The 19,375-nt window shown below is 43.1% G+C and overlaps 1 protein-coding gene across 3 annotated transcripts; it reads right to left on the bottom strand.

The window, feature by feature from the left end:
• Window positions 1-608: 608 nt before the first annotated feature.
• On the bottom strand, window positions 609-10,291 carry nr2f6a (nuclear receptor subfamily 2, group F, member 6a). 3 transcript variants are annotated; one of them, XM_028592784.1, is made up of 6 exons: window positions 9,594-10,291; window positions 8,653-9,471; window positions 6,718-6,812; window positions 4,530-4,867; window positions 3,173-3,419; window positions 609-1,655 (listed from the first exon to the last, which is right to left on the bottom strand). In XM_028592784.1, the coding sequence occupies exons 2-6, from the start codon at window positions 8,919-8,921 to the stop codon at window positions 1,381-1,383; spliced, it is 1,224 nt and encodes a 407-aa protein (XP_028448585.1). In that variant the 5' UTR covers window positions 8,922-9,471; window positions 9,594-10,291; the 3' UTR covers window positions 609-1,380. The 3 variants fall into 3 exon arrangements, with proteins under 3 accessions (XP_028448585.1, XP_028448584.1, XP_028448586.1); XM_028592783.1 differs by having other exon boundaries at window positions 9,809-10,291; XM_028592785.1 differs by having other exon boundaries at window positions 4,530-4,864; window positions 9,809-10,291.
• Between the last annotated feature and the right edge of the window lie 9,084 nt (window positions 10,292-19,375).

The raw sequence follows: 19,375 nt of genomic DNA, 5'->3' as shown, positions 1-19,375 counted from the left end.
GGGATCATTAACCCCAGAAACAGCATTGATCGACGTAAACTGGTATTTAATTAGTAGTGTTGGTTATAAATTCTCTCACCACCAACTATAACTAATTCTTGAATCTTGAGTTGTTTAACGAGAACCCGAGTTAATGTCAGCCTGCCATTTCTTAATAATAATAATAATAATAATAATAATAATAATAATAAAAAGCTTGATCCAAACAATGTTTAATAGCTGAATTCTCCTTATTCAGTCAGTCAAAACTCATATCCGAAACAAGTGAAAATCACTCGGGGGGAATCCTTTTTAAAAAGATACAAGACGAATGTTTGCGGTGCCCATTTCATATTTCATATTTGTCCCAAATTTATAATGAATAACAAGGCAGTTGTCAAAAAAGAAGGCGGTTTCTGGTGAACAACATTTACAGAGGTTTGTGTTTTGGAAATATCAGACTGAAGCATTCTGATGTCTCGCGAGGTATTAGTCCACTCTTGTGTACTGTAACTGTGGCTTTTTTTTCTGTGAAAAATCTTCAACTACAGCAACCGTGTAGTGAATGAATGTGAATGCATCGTTCACTTTGATGGTCAGGCAGTCACAAGAGTCCGTTCATCTCTTTCTCTCTGCTTTGTGTACTAATTATTCTATTTAGAAAACCATCTCGGAGGATGATGTGTTAGACTTTGGTGATTTTTCCTTGGTTTTATTTTCTTTCTGTTCCATTTGATCAGCTCGTTGACCTCGTCCTCAGCGTCGAGCTGAGAGCGCGGTGAATTCAAAAGTTTCTCTTCAACAACAAGGCCTTTACTTTCTCTTATATTGAGTTCACCGCTGATCCAGTCGGTCCTTTCTCATCATGATACTGTATTGTAATGTTATCAGCTGTGTGGATAAAAAGGTCACCGTATCACAAATGGTGAGCCGTGGAAAATGAGCCCAGTGTGGGGGGGGGGAATTGTTCTGCCGACTTTCAGCTGTGGGACAGTTTTGTCCTCTGGGATGTATTTGTAGCAGGGTGCTGCTGCCCTCTACATGAAACTGCAGCGTCTTTAGTCACTATGGCATGTGGGTGGTGACATGACTGGCTGTGGTGGCCATATCGGAGCCCAGCATGAAAAGCTGGTCTCTGGCCTGAGACCTGGCACCAGAACGACTGGGTTGGCAACAAGACAGATCCAGCCTGGCGCTGGCTCGTCTCTCCACTGGAGGCCCGTGTGGAGACAGAGAGCTCGTTTCATGAGGGGGAAATAGAGCGCTTACAGTACAGTACATATGACGGCCAGCTGGCACTGCAGTTTGACAACCACACAGATGGATAGTGATGAGTCAGGAGGTTTCCTGTGGGTCCTTGTCGTCACAAATCCCGGACGGAGACCTCGCCCCTAAAGGGGGCTACTGTCCCGGGACATACGGCCAGCTGATGGAGCTTCCGGAGAGCTGCATGTCACGGATCAGCGTCTCGATGGGTGTCTTTCCTACCAGGCGCATGAAGAAGAGCTGCGAGATGAGGCTGGCGGGAACGGCGCGCAAGGCGGGGAGGCGCAGGAGCAGGCGCCCGAAGCGCTGAGGCTGACTCGGGTACTGCATCCTCTCGTACTCTGTCAGAGCCACCTGAGCCTTCTCCTGCAGAGACTCCACGTGGACTGGGTCTGTTAGACCACAGGCATCTGAGAGGGAGGGAGGGAGGAAGGGAGGAAGGAGGAGGTAGTTACTTAATAGTGTGGGCTGGTTACATAAAGAGTCGTGATGAGCCGAGAGGAAGGTTGAAATCCCAGCAGATAATGGGATAAAATGCCCCCAAAGGGAACACAAAATACACAAATACCTTGCCTCAGCATGTCTACACTATAAAAAGAACACATTTAAAACCTATAAACCCTGATCGTAGCTTTAAAGAAACAGCAGGATGGGGTCATTTAGTTTTAAAAAGATTTGAATGCTTTCGAATAAGTCATACCCACTAAGCAATTTGTTTAAGGAAGCTACTTTAAAAAAAAAAAAAAAAAAAAAAAAAAAAAAAAAAAAAAAAAAAAAAGTCTTAAAATGCACTGTGCTGCATAATGATCTGTGACAGCACTAAATTATACAGCATATATTGCATCAATGCATTTTCATGAATAAGCCAGGAGATGGTGCCATAGTCGGTGCATTCCCAGATTAGGGTTGCAAATGTACCTGCAGTGTTACTGCTGTGGGCCTGTGATGTGCTTCCAGACCCATGTATTGTTGTGTTTGTTTGTGTTCAATTCCTATTTATGGTTATCTATTAGAGGGGCACCCCAACTATTGTGCACATGAAGATCAGTTTCCTAGTCGTGCTTAGTCCTCCTCAGCTAGTGGAAACAGCTGTTTAGTGTCTTCTGTGGCTCTGCAGAAGCTTAGTTAAGTCTGAAAAAAGTAACCCTGATGACATGATCTCAGTTTAGGCTTGGAGACTACAGATTTCTAACCGAAAGCTTGCGTTTACCAGGCGGGGAGGGTCTGACGAAAGACGTTATTAAGTTGCATTATGGGAAATGTAGGATCCAGTGTTTTGTAGGATTGGGCATCAAGAACCGATTCCTACTTGGAATCGTTTCAAAAATTATGATTCCAGTAAGAATCATTTCTTTATTGGAATCGTTTTAGGAAATGGTTTCCAATCCGATCAATGCTTCCCAATTTAATATGCGTAAGTTTTGGTTTCCGTAGCGGCCAGGTGCTTGTTGTGTTGCAGCCTTGGAGCACAGTAAGCAGCACTCTAGTGTGGCTTTATTTTACATTGAAAAAGCCCTGTAAAAGTGCAAACCACCATTGAATCAAAATAAAACTTTCCTCTTATTTGTGAAAATAGGCATGTGACCCGTTTCAACTCCACCCTTCAAAGAATCGGAATCGAGAATCGATAAGAACCGGAATTCTAAAGGAAGAATCGGAATTGGAATCATAATTGTTAAAATCCAAACGATGCCCAACCCTAGTGTTTTGGGAGATCACTAGAGACTAAAAGTCAGAATACCTATGTATACAGCTCTGTAATTGCCAATGCAGCACTCATTTTGACCAGTCTTTTTTTTTTAAACGGTCTCTCTCAAGTCCAAAACCTTTACGGGCAACACTTAATGGCTGGCGTGCCCCAGCGATTCAGTGGTCCTGCAGAGCATCGTGTTCCAATAACATAAAACAGGAGAGCAGTAACAATCACCTGGTGAGAACAGCGCGATGGCCTTGAGGCAGCTGTACTCAGCCGAGTCCACCTGCAGCCGGGTCAGCTTGTCCACCTGGTCCTGGAACACCCTCACCTGGTCCATGAAGGACACCACGCGCTCCGCAGACATGGGCGAGGAGTGGAAGCCGGCCGCGGCCAACAGGGGAGCCATGTGGAGCGGCAGCGCCGACTGCGCCGCGTTGAGGATGAACAACTCGCTCCAGCTCAGCCTCAGGAGGGCCACCTGTGGATTTTGTTAGCGTGTTAATCAGATTGACCTACACCCTCACCATCCATTTTTAATGTTCACTGTATTCATTGTATATTTATGTTTTGTTGCAGGCAACCTATCCTGTTTCCAGCGGTGGAAGAAGTATTCAGATCCTTTACGTAAGTAAAAATACTAATACCACACTGTAAAAACACTCTGTTACAAGTAAAAGTCCTGCATTGAAAATGTTACTTACTGTAAGTAAAAGTATGTAAGTATCATCAGGAAAATATACTTAAAGCATTAAAAGTAAAAGTACTTAATGCAGAAAACTCCAAACGATCCAAACAGTTGTGTGTTTAATGGTCTAATCCAGGGATCTTCCACAGGGGGTCCTCAGAGTCAATGCAGGGGGGCCTCAAAATTATTGTTAATTAAAATGTTGTAAAAGTCTTAACATGAATCCAATATTAGCAAATATAAATCCCCACTGCTTACTGGCCTATAGCCAAGGTAGTTACTAAGGCCATCCACAGATGTGTGCCACATGTATGTATAACATTAAAACATGATTTATAAAATCATACCAACAATTATTAATCTAAAAGGTATGTATAAAGGAATTAGGCTGCCCTACACGTTATTGTAGCTATTGTAGTTAATATGCAACTTTATTTTATAAAATATATGTAGTAGGGGGTCCCTGCTCAATCTTTCTTTCAGTTAAGGGGTCCTTGGCTTAAAAAACATTGAAGACCCCTGGTCTAATCATTTCAGCTGGACTTGTTGGCCGTTATATTGTTGGGTAGTTTAATTTATAATAACACATCGTATTTTATGAACTGCATGTGTTTTCTCTGCAAACTTCTCAATTTGTAAAGTAAGTAAATCTATGAATGCAGTGGAGTAAAAAGTACAAGATTTCTCTCTGAAATGTAGCGGAGTAGAAAGTGGCATGACAGGAAAAGACTCAAGTAAAGTACAAGTAATTCAAATTTGTACTCATGTACAGTACTTGAGTGAATGTACTTAGGGACCTTCCATCACTGCCTGTTTCTGTCCTACATTTCCAAGAATCCCATCTGATAACAAGGGAATAACTGCAAATTATGCATCCAAACACATCAAATCTAATCCGCTAACCTGGTCTGACACCGGCAGCTCAGGGAAATAGGGGATGCTTCTGGCCCACTCCACGGTGCTGAAGAGTAGCCTGGCAGCCAGTTCACAGATGTTATCGATCCCCATGGCGTTATCGGGGCCCGCCTGCTGGTTGTACTGGTGTCCAAACCGACTGCTGGGGTAAGGCTCGGCTCGCAGCAGCTGGGAAATCAGCTCGGACACCGGCTGACCCCCGCCGCTTCCCCCGTTGTTGTTGTTGTTGTTATAGAAGTCACCGCCTCCGAGGCCACTCGCGCCACCTATGGGCGTTATAGAGGGGCTGAGGCTCGGCTGAGGGGGGATACGTCCGCGTTGAACTGCTGTAGTTTGGTTGGGGTACAATGGGGGAGGGGAGAGGGAGAGGGAAAAGAGCAGATAAAGAGAGGAGAAATAGGTGAAGGACAAGGGGAGGTTTAGGAAGGGATTTGGTGAAGAAAACGGAGAGAAAAAAAAACAAACTTAAAACTGAGTACAGCCAGCGTTGTATGTCAGATTATCAGCAGACAGGCTTGGCCCAATTAGGAAACTATTCCCCAAGATTAAAAGGAGGCACAATCAAGCCCAGACTGATTCCTCAAGAACGGCGTGTAAGTGAGGAGAAAATATTCTTGTGCTTGTGCTCTTCAGGTTAAACACATGCCTCTGAGAAAAGAGTTTACTCTCCATTCAAATTTTTAAATATTCATTCTGGAAGGGAATTTCAACATGCTGTTGCTGTAACCTTAATGTACCCCAATCTTAACACACACACACACACACACACACACACACACACACACACACACACATTTATTCTGCACTCCAAATCACCCTTTGAGAAAAATCACTTAGTGTAGAGAAAGCAGCGTAGCCGTGACAGACCGCATCACTGCCAAAACCGAGACAGCAGGGCAGGCTACTGAACAGAGATACACGCTCATTTGGGGATATGAATTCATGTGGTAAGCATCTGTTCTGATGACGTGTCCTTGAGCAAGACACTGAGTCCACTCCAGACCCAGGACTGCGGCTTTGTAGCTGACCCTGACCTCTGACCTCTCTGCGGAGGTGGTCAAGCAGAGGCAGTGTCTCTGCAGGGAGCCATAACGTGTCTCATTAGCATGTTTTACCATCTGTGATTATGAGGAGGCAAACAACTCAGAGTAGGGCTGCATGATATGAGGAACATATGCAATAACGTTAGGTTAACGGATAAAAAAAGCAGATATTAAAATGCACTCGGTTCTGCATTTCTGCTGCTCTCAGTATTCTGCTTAAATACAACAAATTGCTTGTTGAATTTAAAACAAATGAAAGCAAATCATTCCCAACGTGCTTTCATTGAACAAATTGAGGTGAATGTAAAAAGGGACCACTAAAAAAAAGAATGACAGTTACATTTTAAAGTGCAGTTTTTCTACTGATATTTTCTTTCAACTAACACACAGAATCTGGGAATGTCTTTCGCGATATGACGCAGCCTTCGGTGATGCTTTTATTGCGCCAGTTGATATTGAGAAAATATCTATATTTATATAGTGCAGCCCTAACTCAGAGACACATCCGATACCCTCGTTTATAGCGTTCAAACTACGTCTAGGCGACAGGGATTTGTTTCTGTGGATCTATCGGCATGACGTTGAATGATGCTCCACCATAGGCTCCGACGCTTAAGGTGAAATCTCCATATTGGATTCTGCCTGATCAAGCTACCATGCCGAGGGTTTCTGCAGCTTCAACCGGAGGCTTAAGGCTCTGGGACGCAGGTGTCTTAGCACTGTATCCCTCTCAGTCACTCTTACACAAGCACTAGATTAAGCCACTTAATACATGGCATTGAGCTGACACACATGGCTTGCCTAGCCATGATAGGGCCGAGACAGCCATGTGTGGCATTTTCTCTGCACTATGGAGCTCACAGAGCAGAAGAGGTGAGATAATGACAAAAGGTTAATTAAACTAGGATTGATTTGGGGATTTTATGTCCTAAGAGCAGCTGGTTTAAGTAATGGGACAACTCTCTGAGGCTCTTCACTGAAGGAAATATCAATTATTTTCATGTTTTATACCAATTCAGTTACGGTATTTGCAATATTGCACATGTACAATGGCATTGTGTTCCACAGTGTCTCCAAACCTTTCCAAGGGATCAAAATGGATGACAGATTTATGGATCAGAGTGGACAGATACCTTCTTTGCGCATGCCAACACGGAAACACTTCTTCAGCCGACAGTACTGGCATTGGTTCCTGTGGTGCTGGTCAATCTGGCACTCTCTGTTTGACCTGAGAACAGAAACACATGATGATGGGATTATTAGGGGATTGATTGTTACCAACCTTCTTTTGAGTTTTAGCAACTGAAATGAATCATTTTGTACCAATGCAGTAACAGTCTGATTCAGTGCAGATGTCTGACTTTGTGATCCGCTTTCACCTCAACAAGTGGGTTTCTGATTTTACTTTGGTTTTCACTAGGGCTGCACAACATGAGAAAAATGTGCAATATGCGATAACGTTGTTGAATATCCTGATAATATTACTTGCGATAAATAGAGATTGAAGTGTACTCCGCTCCGCATTTCTCCTGCTTTCAGTATATGGCTCAAATACAACAATTGCTTTTTGAATTTAAAACAAATGAAAGGAAATAATTTCCAACAGTCTTTTAGTGAACAAATTGAACATTGAATGGAATATAAAAGGCACCACTGAGAAAAGAATGACAGTTACATTTTAAAGTTCCGTTTTGTTCTGATGAAAAAAATCTCATGAGTGTCTTTCGCAATATGTGTATTGCGCCAGTTAATATTGCAATGACAATAAAAAAAAACGATATATTGTGCAGCCCTAGTTTTCACGCAGAAAACAAACCTATCCAAAACCTAATGACAAATGTGTAGCCAATCCTACTTCAGTGCTCACTGTGCTCAGTGATGCAAAGTCTATGCAAACCATTTGAAAGGATGTAAAAAGCTGTTCTGTTGATTATATAAGTATCTACGGAATGATTTAAAGTGCTCTTGAACATTAATATTGCATCAGATTTACCGTAAGGCTACAGGCAACGTTAGCATGCTTGGGAAGCAGATGATTATATCATTCAGTGTTACTTCAATCTCATCTCTCCACTGTTCTTATGTGTACTCTTTTAGAGCTGAAACAATTAGTTGATTAATCAATGAATGCTTCAACAGAAAGAACTTTTTTGAGAATCAGTTCATTGTTTCAGTCATTTTCTTTTTTTTTTTTTAGCAAAACGTTCCAAACATTCACTAGGTTGCATTGTCCCAAATGTGATGACGTGCTGCTTTTCTTTTAAGCCATCATTTTAAATTGAGCATGATTACATTTTGGACTTTGGTCAGACACAACAAGCAATTCGAAGACATCACCATTGGCTCTGAGAGATTGTGAAGGCTTAAACAATGAATCAATTAACTGTAGAAATAATTAGAAAATGAATAATGAAAATAGCTGCAGTTCTACACTCAACATCATAGTTACGGAACCAAACCTGTATGTGGTGAGTCATTAACAGTAAATGGAGTCATACAACAGTGGTTGTTGGATATAGCCTATTATAGACACCTTTTATGTATGGATGTGTGTATGCATTCTTAATTTCACCTAGAAAAAAATACTCAAATGATTATCAAAATAGTTGCCGTAATCATCATGTATTAGTAATCAACTAATCGGTTCGTTGTTTCAGCTCTATGATAGTGACGCCTCTATTGTAGGCTATAATGTTATGTGTGTGGTATGATTTTTTTTTTTCCCACACACGTTGCTTTGTGTAACAGCAGCAAAGTTAAATTCAGGAATATTTTGTTTGAAAAATAACTTTCAGATAGAAACAAAAACAAAAAAATGCCAGAAATACATCGTGTAGAAAATGTGCAAATAGCACTGACACAAAACTCAACTACTTTCTTAGAACTACTACAGCAGCTACATAGGCTATGTCTTATGGAAACACAGCAACGCATATTACGCATATAACATGCTATAACAACGTGTCGCAATAATAATAACCGAAGTAACATTACACATGTTCCGTTTTCAGCAGGATTTTTAGACTTTCAGACAAAAAAAAACCAATTACCCATAATGCCCCGCTCACCTGCAAGTGTAGCTGAGGTTGCGTCTGACGCTCCTCTTGAAGAAGCTCTTGCAGCCCTCGCACGTGAACACGCCGTAATGTTTCCCGCTGGACTTGTCCCCGCACACCACGCAGTCCACCACGCACGACTTGTCGTCGTCTCCGGCCTCCATGTCGCTGCCTCCCGCCTGGGGAGAGCCGTCTTCCTCCTCCCCCCTCAGGTAGCTCTTGTCCCCCAGCCCGTTGGTGCCCCCATTGGGATCTCCCCAGCCCCCACTCACCATGGCCATCGCTTGGTTACCGAACCACGGCAGAAGAAAACGGGACAGGCAGCCAAGATGTGTGGCTGCTGTCAAGGTAACATAAATATAAAAATAATGATAATAATAATAATAAAGTCTATAGAGTGTTTCTCCCTCGCCTGGAGAGAATTAGTAGTTTCTGCTTGCCTGTGCTCTCACGTGTTAAATAGGACCCTTGGATTATTTTAGAGTATAATAGCACAACTGAGGAAATAAAAAAATAAAAAGTCCTCAGGCTAAACAAGCAGATGTCAATGAGAACGAAAAATAGGCTACAGCATCGAGGAGGAGGAGGGTGTTTGGCAGAAAAAAACAAGAGCAGTTCAGTCTCCTCCCACTCCACTATGACCTGGAAACAGTCTCTCAGTGGCAACTTTTTAGTTTTGCATGCCTGTGGATTTCAATTTCCCCCTCCCCTTTCTTCTCTTCTCCAACTCGTAGCCTTCCGTGTTTTGTTTTTCTTGTGTCCTTTTTATTTGGACCCGATTCCTGAGATGGTTAAAGGGCAGCCTGCGCCTCACGCTTTAGCCAGGGGAACCTTTTAAACGGGAAACGCAATGAGTCAAACATACAGTGCACGTTCTCCTAAAAGAGAGCAATGGCAGAAAAGAAATTAGCAAGCAAATGACATGAGGTGAAAAAAATAAAAAAAATCCCTACCAAACAGCTCTCCACTCTCCCAGCTCTGTCTCTGTAGCAACAGTAATGGCTGAAAAAGGACCTCGGTGGAGCTCGCCTTAGCACATGCCTGGAGAGGCTATGACCAACCCCTCTTAAAGCACCCCTTACGCTGAATTTGTCTTTGCTCGACACTAGGCAGCTGTCTACCGAAAGATTTAGCTCCTAAATACTTCTAGAAATGATGTCAAGCTTACCTCCGTGTTAAATGTGCTGTGTCTATGGCTTCCCCTCACTGGGAAATAAATCCTTTTTTCTAGCTCTAGACCTTCCTTCCATCCAGCGAGGCTCAGAGTGCAGACACAGCTCTCCTATTCTGCTGTAATCCCCTCGGCGGCTGCAGCGCTGTGACCCACAGTGAAGACATTCCACATCGTGCCAAAACAAGTTGACGTCCACACAACAGCAGCATCACTTTTATGTGGCCCGTTGGGGTTGGGGTTGGGGTTGGAGGGGGGGGGGCTTCTTTCCTTCGAGGCACCACCGGGCTGCAGAGGCAGCAGACGAGGCGACGCGGGCCGCCTGCGCTCCCCTCCAAAACACACAAACGCGAGTAGATCCTCAACACGAGGAAGTGATCTCGCTCTCTCTCTCTTCCCTGTTTGTTGTAGCACGAGTGCTCGGTTGTGACGATGTCCTGCGTGCTGCTTCCTTCCCGAAACAACCCCCCCCAAAAAAAAAAAAAAGCAGAAGAGCATCCGTGTGCTCAGCCCTCCATAGTTCCTGTGGTCGCTTTCCAGCCACTCATGCGGTCTCCTCTCCTCCAGCCTTTTGTCAGTGCTTGCCCACCAAGAACTAATGACTTGTGGTCTAGCCCTGCGTGCTGCTCTTCATCCGCATGTGTGTTTGTGTGTCTGTCCAAAGCCTTTTCCTATGGCTCAGGCGAGCTGGATGTGGGGGTGGAAGGGACTGGTGCTGCTCTTCTCCTCCCTCCCCCCTCTTTCTCTCTCTCAGGCTTCAGAGTCCACAAATCGAATTATGATTGAAGAAAATGGTCACAGACGGAGACAGGCTGGATTTCTCAGCGTTGGCTCTCTCTTCTTTCTTTTTTTTTTCTTCTCGCCCCTCTTTCCCCTTGTCTGTTTTCATCCAACCTATTTGTGTATGTTTGAGAGAGAGAGAGAGAGAGAGACAGATCAAGCAAAGCAAGAAGAGAGAGAGAGAGAGAGAAAGAGTGTGTGCGCAGAGGGGGAGGGGGCAGCCTGTGTGTATGTGTGTTCGTGTGTTCCCAGGGATTTGACACTGCTATTCAAGCCCTGCGGTTTCCATGGTGCTGGCTGCCTTATATGGCCAATGGAGTCAAAGAGCAAAGAGAGTGGGCTGTGTGGGGCAAAACAAACACACACACACACACACACACACACACACACACACACACACACACACACACACACACACACACACAGGAAGGATGTGGAGGATCTCTCTCAGAGATGCAGAGAGCATGACCCCATGGCTTCAAAAAACACCCTGACAATACCAGATTACCCTGAAGCCCCTGCAACAAATACAAGCCATCCAAGCCCCTGCCTGGCCTTTTGTCTTTTAAAAAGCAATTAAATGTTGGGTTAAAAGTTTCAACATTGCAGTACACGATTAAAGAAGCTGTGCACAGCAGCAGAGAGGTGAGCTTTATTTCTCAAAGGGAGGACATCTATCGTTCCCACTCGAGTAACACACTTTGATCTCGCTTAATGTGCGAGCAGCCCGCTTAAGAACAGCTTATTGTGCTGGAAATAAAGGTTACCGTTTTTTTTTTTTTTTTTTTTTTTTTTTTAGTCGTTGCTCATTTGCTCAAGGAACCTCTGTCTCTCAGCGCTTTGTGGAGCACACAGTGATTTGTGTTCGAAGTTACCCAGAGAGGTCAAATCGACTTCCACACCCCCTGGCACGCTAAAAAGCCCAGGGTCAAATGCAGATGAAGGAGGAGAGGATGCACAGCAGCCGCGGATAAGAGCTCAAAGAGATAGGTGACGAATCAGCTTGTAAATGTGCAGCTCTTTGGGGTTTAAGTGGGGGTTGCAGTTGCAGATATGACAAGATGAAAGTGTCAGTCCCCCGAGAGATTCACTATGTGCAACTTGTCGTCTTATCTAGAGAGCGTTTACAGGCATTCTTCGTCCCCGCCTTGCACCACAACAAACACTTTTATGGCATTCTTAAATCTAAACCCAGCTTTACCCCACCCCCCACCCTGTGTGTGTGTGTTTGTGTGTGTGTGTGTGTGTGTGTGTGTGTGTGTGTGTGTGTGTGTGTGTGTGTGTGTGTGTCCTGCCCATTGTGTGGCTAATGGGTCATCAGAGGGTTTTGTGTGTGTTAATTTGAATGAAAGTCCCTTTTAATTAGGCCGCTGTGCCTGCTTATTGTCACTTCTTGTGTTGGGGAAGATTAGGCTTGTCAAATAAAAGGTGCTTGTAAAGGTTTGTGTGTGTGTGTGTGGTGTGTGTGGATGAGATCTCCACAGAGCTGTTAATCAATAGTTTTGTACATAATAAATAGTCAATTTGAGTAATGTGTTTTTATTTATCGTTTTCTTTGATTATTGTTAATTAGTAGATGTCATCTCAGCATTAATTCCACTCTTACTGCTTGAGTTACTTTTCTGTCTTAATGAATACAGTATGTCATCACATGGCATAGTTTTACTGGTCACTGATGGCTGTGTCAAACTCAACACCGTCAGACTAGCGGTAACATCCATGTTGACTTTTATTTCGGTCATGTGTTTTTTTTCTTTTCTTTTTTGCTTTTTTTTTGCTACCCAGCAACAGCTTATCCCAACTCTGCCCCAGTGCTCCTGTGGATTTAAACCCCTGGATCAGGCTGATCTCATGAAGTGGCGTGTGTATGACACGTCAATTCGTATGTCATTATTGCCGTGTTATCAAGACGCATGCTCCCTTTTTTTAGCATGTTTATCAACGCCGTTTGGCCTCCATTGACTTACATGACCTTGCGATTGCATGTGAATTGACGCTGAAGCCAGTAGTATGAAAGGGCGAAAATATAGAGGTTGGCCGGGGTGGATGATGGGTAAAACACAGGACTTTCGCCACGTTTCCTTTCCACGTTTGTTCTTTTCCTAAACCCAACCAGTTCTTCTTTTCCTAAACCCAACCCGCTCGTGACTTTTCGTAAACCCAACCGTAGCCTCGCGATAACACGCCACGTGGCTTTAGAAAGTGGCGTGTATGTTTACGCTGTGACGTTGCAGACTGCCGTCCGCTGTATACAGCGTAGACAAACACGCGGATAGCTCAAAATGCGTACAGATAACACGTCACTTGGCTTTAGGAAAGTGCCGTGTATGTTTATGCAAAGTCATGATGTCATGTTGCCTGGATACTGGACTTCTTTCATGTAGTCATACATGTAGGTTTAGCCTTACCAAATTGTAGCAGAATATTGACAATTAGTAATTTACATTTAAAAAAAACGGCTATACACACATTATACAGAAAATGTCAAATACAAAGGAAAAGTATGATGAACGATGAATTCAAAGATAAGAGATGCTGTTCGTGCCTATCATTTCCACCTCCATATATGTCTGTCTGAGAGATACCACAGGGGGCAGGAGTGATGTGACCTTTGAACCAACTGTCAGGAATGTGTTTGCACCACCCAATGAGGAATCCAGAAGAAATGCAAGACTGCAAAAAACGTCTCCCACTCTGCCACCCCACAGATATACAGTATTACACACACACACACACACACATTTGACAGTAGAGCAGTCTAACTTAATAGCAACTTTCAGTTCCCAAACTGTATTTAGACTAAACATATTAAAGGGTCAGGTTTCCCAAATCACACTAGCCTGGCCCCGCCCTCCTACGTACTTTTCAATTTTCATTTTCCTTCAGTACTACATCTGGGTATGTTCTTTGGTTTTCTCCGGCCAAATATTTGGCCGTCCAATCAGCGAACAGAGGGAGTGGCTGAGAACGATGACGTTGAGATTGTACGTTAGTATGAGAGCTGTAGTTCCGTAATGGTGCCGGAAAAAGATGCATGTACTCAACAGAGTACCCGTCAACACTTGTCAATGGAGAGTGGCCAGACTCTCTGTACAAACGAAATGTACACGAGTCTGGCTAAAATCACACTAGTACTGAAAGTAAAAATGTACATTGTGTGCTGTTAGTGATGCAGTATTAGCTGCATTACCACACTTGGCCACTGGTGAAAATTGTCATTGTGGTTGACCCTGCCACTTATAATTTTACTACCATCGAATTCTCAAATGAAACACAGATCAGTAGTGTCCATGTTAAATAAATAACCGGTACCCTCAAATTAATAGATGTCAAAGCAAACAGTTTTGTGTAAAACCGCCAAAACCTAAAGTGTATCTATGTATTTCACATCAAAAATCTAAATCAAAATACATTAAATGTTTCCCATGACCTATTTTGCCCTGCATTATACCCAGTGACAAAGCAAGGCTTGCTTGTGTTTTTTTAAATCTCACTTTCACTCATTTTCATCATCTGTACTCCGATCTGTGCTCTTTTCTTTCTTTTCTTTTTTTTTGGCCAGAGGAACCGTTTACCCGCAAAGCTAGCAGAGACCGGAAAAAAACACACAAGTGAGTTGAAGAGCAAGTCTGTTAGCTCGGCCTACCCTCTCTGGCTACCATGGGAAACGCACAAAATACTACGTAATGCGTTGTTGTCAACTAGTATTGCTAACATTGGCTAACCTGGCTAGAGTCCTCCCACCCTGTTAAATATAATGTTTTTTCCGACTTGTAACTGGAATGCGGTCAACTTGGGTGTAACGTCTTTCCTGATCCCAACTTCCGAGGTAAACGGATCGCGTCTCTAACTGTGCTTCAGCTTGTGACTTGTCCCGGGAGTGACACCACAGACACCTAGTCTATATCCACGACGTTCCGCTTCCGGGATTGCTCCGATGCTGCTGGAAATTTCGCCGGATGTCCGTTACCTTCCATGTTGTTTGTGTTGGAATTTTAAACTCCGGTGGATTTCTGAGGACTATGGTTAACTGTTCCTCAGATCTCTGCAGGGTAAATCCAGACAGCTAGCCAGACTATCTGTCCAATCTGAGTTTTCTGTTGCGCAACTAAAACAACTTTTGAACGTACACACGTTCCACCAAAACAAGTTCCTTCCCGAGGCTGTTTTGCAGCGGCACCGTGGCTCTGCCCGGAGCTTAGCGTCGCCCATGAAGATTGTGATTGGTTTAAAGAAATACCAATAAACCAGAGCACGTTTTTCTCCCATCCCGGAATGCTGTGTGGACTCGCCAGACCTTCCTTTGCGGCGCTGTGGAGGAAGGTCTGGCAATGCAACACTACAGACACCCAGTTCGTACTGAAAATGCGAGGCCTTTCATCAATGGGCCATAGGCTCAATCACCATTTTGTTACTTCATTCGCCAATAGGTAGTGACTTAACAGACATTTATTTAAATTAAAATCTTGGAGATTATTACTTTAAACCATAAACAAATAAAGTTTAACCTGAGTTAGTTTGGATTTCTGCAGTGTTAAAGGTACCTTGTGTCGGAATTTCTCCCATCTAGCAGTGAAATTGTATTTTACATTCAAACGAATAGTGCTCTCTAGCGCCTCGCTTTTTCAAATGCGTGTTGCAACTACGGTAGCCGTTATGTACCAAGAAGCTATGACAACATGTCTTCCAATTTTTGCTTTTTTGGCGACGAGGATTCCTTCTCCTGTGGCTCGGTGATCCTCCATTATGAACTAAAGTGCAGTGCAGGCTTTCAAATTTGCCGGGGCAAAAAAAAAAAAAAAAAAAAGCGCCTCTCACTGATCTCCTTCTCGGTTTCAGCCGGTTTCAGTCACGTGGCTCTGAACGAAAACGCGTTGTGGATTAGCTAGACAGGTCAGCTAGTGCTTTATGTCCCTCTCAGCAATCATAGTTTTTCAAAATGGCGGAACGACATGGAAGCCTCCTTGGACTTACCCGTTCAATGTAAATACAGATAAGAAAGTCTTCGCTTACGAGGATAAGTCAGATCATTGGCAGAGGTCATTTTACACCATTCATTTTACATTTTATGAATGAAGACATTGATTTTAGCTAATAAAATACTTCAACCACTACACAGTGTACTTTTTTAAATGTCCATATCTAAATCCTTTCACTGCCCTGCTGGCTTTTTTTTTTACTGCTGCCATTTGAAGACACTGCACCTTCTGGTTTTCCAGTGTTACGCACACACCTGTCGGGTCTTCTCCCACCGCCAGCAGTGAGTGTAAATAAACAATTCTACTCTACCGCAGTATCACACATTTGTACCCACCACCATGTCTCTGCCAGAAGGTCTGAATTATTTGGTTCTCTACCTCCAGCTTCATGATGTTGCCTTGATGGATGAAACCTTCTGAAAATAAAAAATGTCGCCAACAGCTTGTGACTGGAGCAGCATCGGCCCTCTGATGTTTCCGGAGCACTAAGAAGACAATGTCATTGTCCAGACGTTGTCTTTGTTCAGCTGGCAGTGTCTTGCTTTATTGGGGTGAAAAGTCTCCCTGTTTTGTTGTTGATAGGAGGGAAAGAATTAACAAGTCGTGGCTGTAATTTGAAACCCTTTTTGGAGTTTGAGCATGCCTGATTGGGATCATGGCATGTGAACTGCTGCTGTGAATATATAAATTGTCTTTCCTTTTCAAATCTGAAAATGGGTGTCAAGCAGCTGGTGTTACTGAGTTCAATGGATAACGTTGCAGTCTAAAAGGGCTTGTTGGCCTTTGTGACCCATAAGATGACACAGTCCAGTCAGCTAGCCAATACATTTTAATTTAACTTCACAAGTCCTAGAAATTTAGCAAATGTGCATGTAGTGTTTGATCCAAGCGGATACATTCTATTTCTTTTTATAGATGTGTCTATCTACATTTCTAATTTCCACAAAAATTTGACCATATAAATATATTTTTTGTTTCAGTTGAAGCAGGTTCTGGGTTGTCTAGATTATTCAACACATTGATAACAAAGTTTTGTTCAATTGTGTGCAATCCACCTTTTTAACCTTGCAATGATGTTTAAAGATCGTATCAGTTGCCCTGTCGGTCAAATATATACTGATCCTTAGATTTGTTTGTCTTAAAATTGTCAGACTTCTTTTAACACTCCTGTTGTTGTTGTTGTTCTCGGGTCAAATATGACCCATTTTCAAAAAGTATAAATAAAAGAAAGTTGGGTTTCTTTCAACCACATTTTCAAAAGAAATCACATGGATGATTCCCTAAAACGCTTATCATAAGTTTTATTCAATTTCACGAACGTTGAAAAAAGTGACAAATGTCAGGAAAAGCTTAAAAAATGTGGTGAAAAAAACTCACAAAAACGTCAAAAGGTGCAGAAAAAAAAACGTTGTAGCGAGTGACAAACACATCGGTGGAACAGCAACAAAAGTGTGAAAAAAGACGTTCAAAACATTGAAAAGAAGTTAAAATTTTGACCCAGAAAAAACCAAAAGTTGCACGGTCGACGGGAAGACAGCACAAGGGTTAATGTTAGGATTACAGGATGGCTCTTTAAACCCAACCCTTTGGTATTTCTGGACAGGCCCAAACACGAACTCCTCAGCTATTGATTCAGTTAACATTTCAACCATTTGAGTTAACCTTTTAAGGTCTGTTACAGAGGACCGTCCCATAACAAATATGACCCCCACCCCCCCCACCCCCTGTGTGTCAAGTGTCTAAAGTTAGGCCGTGCCTTTCCCTGAGGCATCCCCAGCAACCACTGTAATTCAATCCCAGGGTGTTGGTGTGTTCTCTCGACTGCATCAGCGTATGGAAAGTAGGTCTTTACTTAAAGTAATCATGAGGCAGCCTTCTCGCGGGGACTGCGTTTTTCAGCACGCTCTGATGGCTGTCAAATGTGTAGACTTGCGGTGACAGCTTCACCCTGAGACCAGAGTGACCTGTGACCTTTGAGGAATGGACGAGCCTGGAAACAAAAACACAGGCCTTTTGTGCGTGTCAAAGGGAAAACATCTGCTGGGCCAAAGACACGGTGAGGGGGGGGGGATTAGTTTACAGGGATTTATCATTTGGTCTTTTCAGCCACCTCTGATGAGAGCTGGCTGATGGGAGCATGCAGAAAGCCACTGTACGTCGCATCATTACGACCCTAAATCCGCCTTATTTTACCCATTAATGCCACCGGCTGCCTCTTGGCTCAGCAGGAAAAATTGGTTAAAAAAAGAAGGAAAAAAAGAGCAGATGAATACAATATGAATGAGAATTTCTTTGATGTGAATCCTGAAGTCTTTCTTATCACATCACCACAGGAGCCACTGGTCACAGTCAGCCTTTCATTTTTTTTTTTAGATTGAATTTGAGCCTGAATAAATGATCTGAGAGGATTGCACATCACAGTGCCCGTTGAGAAAAAAATCATTTGAACAATTCTGGCTTTGATATCATCATGCATTGTCATGATAAGTGAGCGTCTGGATTAATTTTTTTAACCCCACTGAAGCGCTCCAGTATCATTTAAATTCGTCCGACGGGGGTGTTGCCCCCTTCAGGAGCTGGAGCGGAGACGACAAAAAGCCCATGCAGCTACTTAGCACCATATTGTTTATTTGTCTCTGTTCTGTCTGGTGAACTCAGGTATTTACCACTGTGTCCCCCTCTGTATCTCTCATCAGCAACAGAGACCTCTTTCTTCAGGCTAGCCATCTGATACGGCACGCGGCTGCGATAGGGGTAACCAGATCCTTCAAAGCCAGTTACCAATTAGACCAACCTCTCTGAAGGGAAACCTCATGGTGTGATTCTACGTCTCATCCCGGCATCCTCATCAGGAAGCTTGTTGTTCTGTCAGGGTGTGGGTGAAACAATGCACCATGGAGATGGAGTGAGAAGTGCTGGAGTAAAACGAAAACAAGGAGAAATGTGATTCTTTTCCATGCCAGGGATAGTCGGGATGCAAACTGCGGGGGAGCAAGGGGGGTGCTTGGCTCTTAATAACACATAAGCTCCCCTGAAAACATTGTTTTTGTCATTTTGTAGGGTCTCTAAAATATTGACTGTTTTTTTTTTTTTTTTTTTTTTTGCCATGCATTTATATTTTTCTGTATCCTCATCATCATGGAACGTGTAAAATTAGTATATCATTGATGTATGATTCATGCATGAGGGTGATTCATCACTAATTCACTTTGATAAAGATACCAGCATGCATGCTGATTAAAGTGCGGATCAGGCCACATTTTTCTGTCCGAGCCCGGCCCGAGCACGACAGGCATTAAGATATTTATGTGCGAGCCCGACCCGAGCCCGACACAGTTTAAAATCTCATTTTCTTTCTCATACTAATGACACATGTACGTTTTGTAGGAAGGCATTCGGGAAATGTCAACAGATGAGCACATCAGCGCACACGGTGCAACAAGCGCACGTTAAAGCGCCCAGATTATGCTAATTTTCAAGTTCATAACTGTATTTTAAGGTTGTACCAGAATAGGTTTACATGGTTTAATTTTCAAAAAACACCATATTTTTGTTGTACTGCATAGCTCTCTCTCATTGATGCAGATCCTCTTTTCACCTGGTTTCTGTTTTAGCTACAGAGTGAGACCTCTTTTCCTCTTCTTCTTCACTACTATCTTTGATTGCACTCGCACATGCTCAGTAGCTCAGATGTAGAGCATGTCGGCTAGCTAACTGTAGAGACAGTAAAAGAAAGCCTTTCTCTAACTTTGGTCAGTTACAAGGCAGGATTAGCTGGGAGACTTCTAAATGAGGGCGCACATGT

The sequence above is a fragment of the Perca flavescens genome, chromosome 12, assembly GCF_004354835.1.
Source record: "Perca flavescens isolate YP-PL-M2 chromosome 12, PFLA_1.0, whole genome shotgun sequence".
Classification (NCBI taxonomy): Eukaryota; Metazoa; Chordata; class Actinopteri; order Perciformes; family Percidae; genus Perca; species Perca flavescens.
Note: the sequence above shows the minus strand (reverse complement) of the source record. Positions and strands in the feature narration are given on the sequence as shown.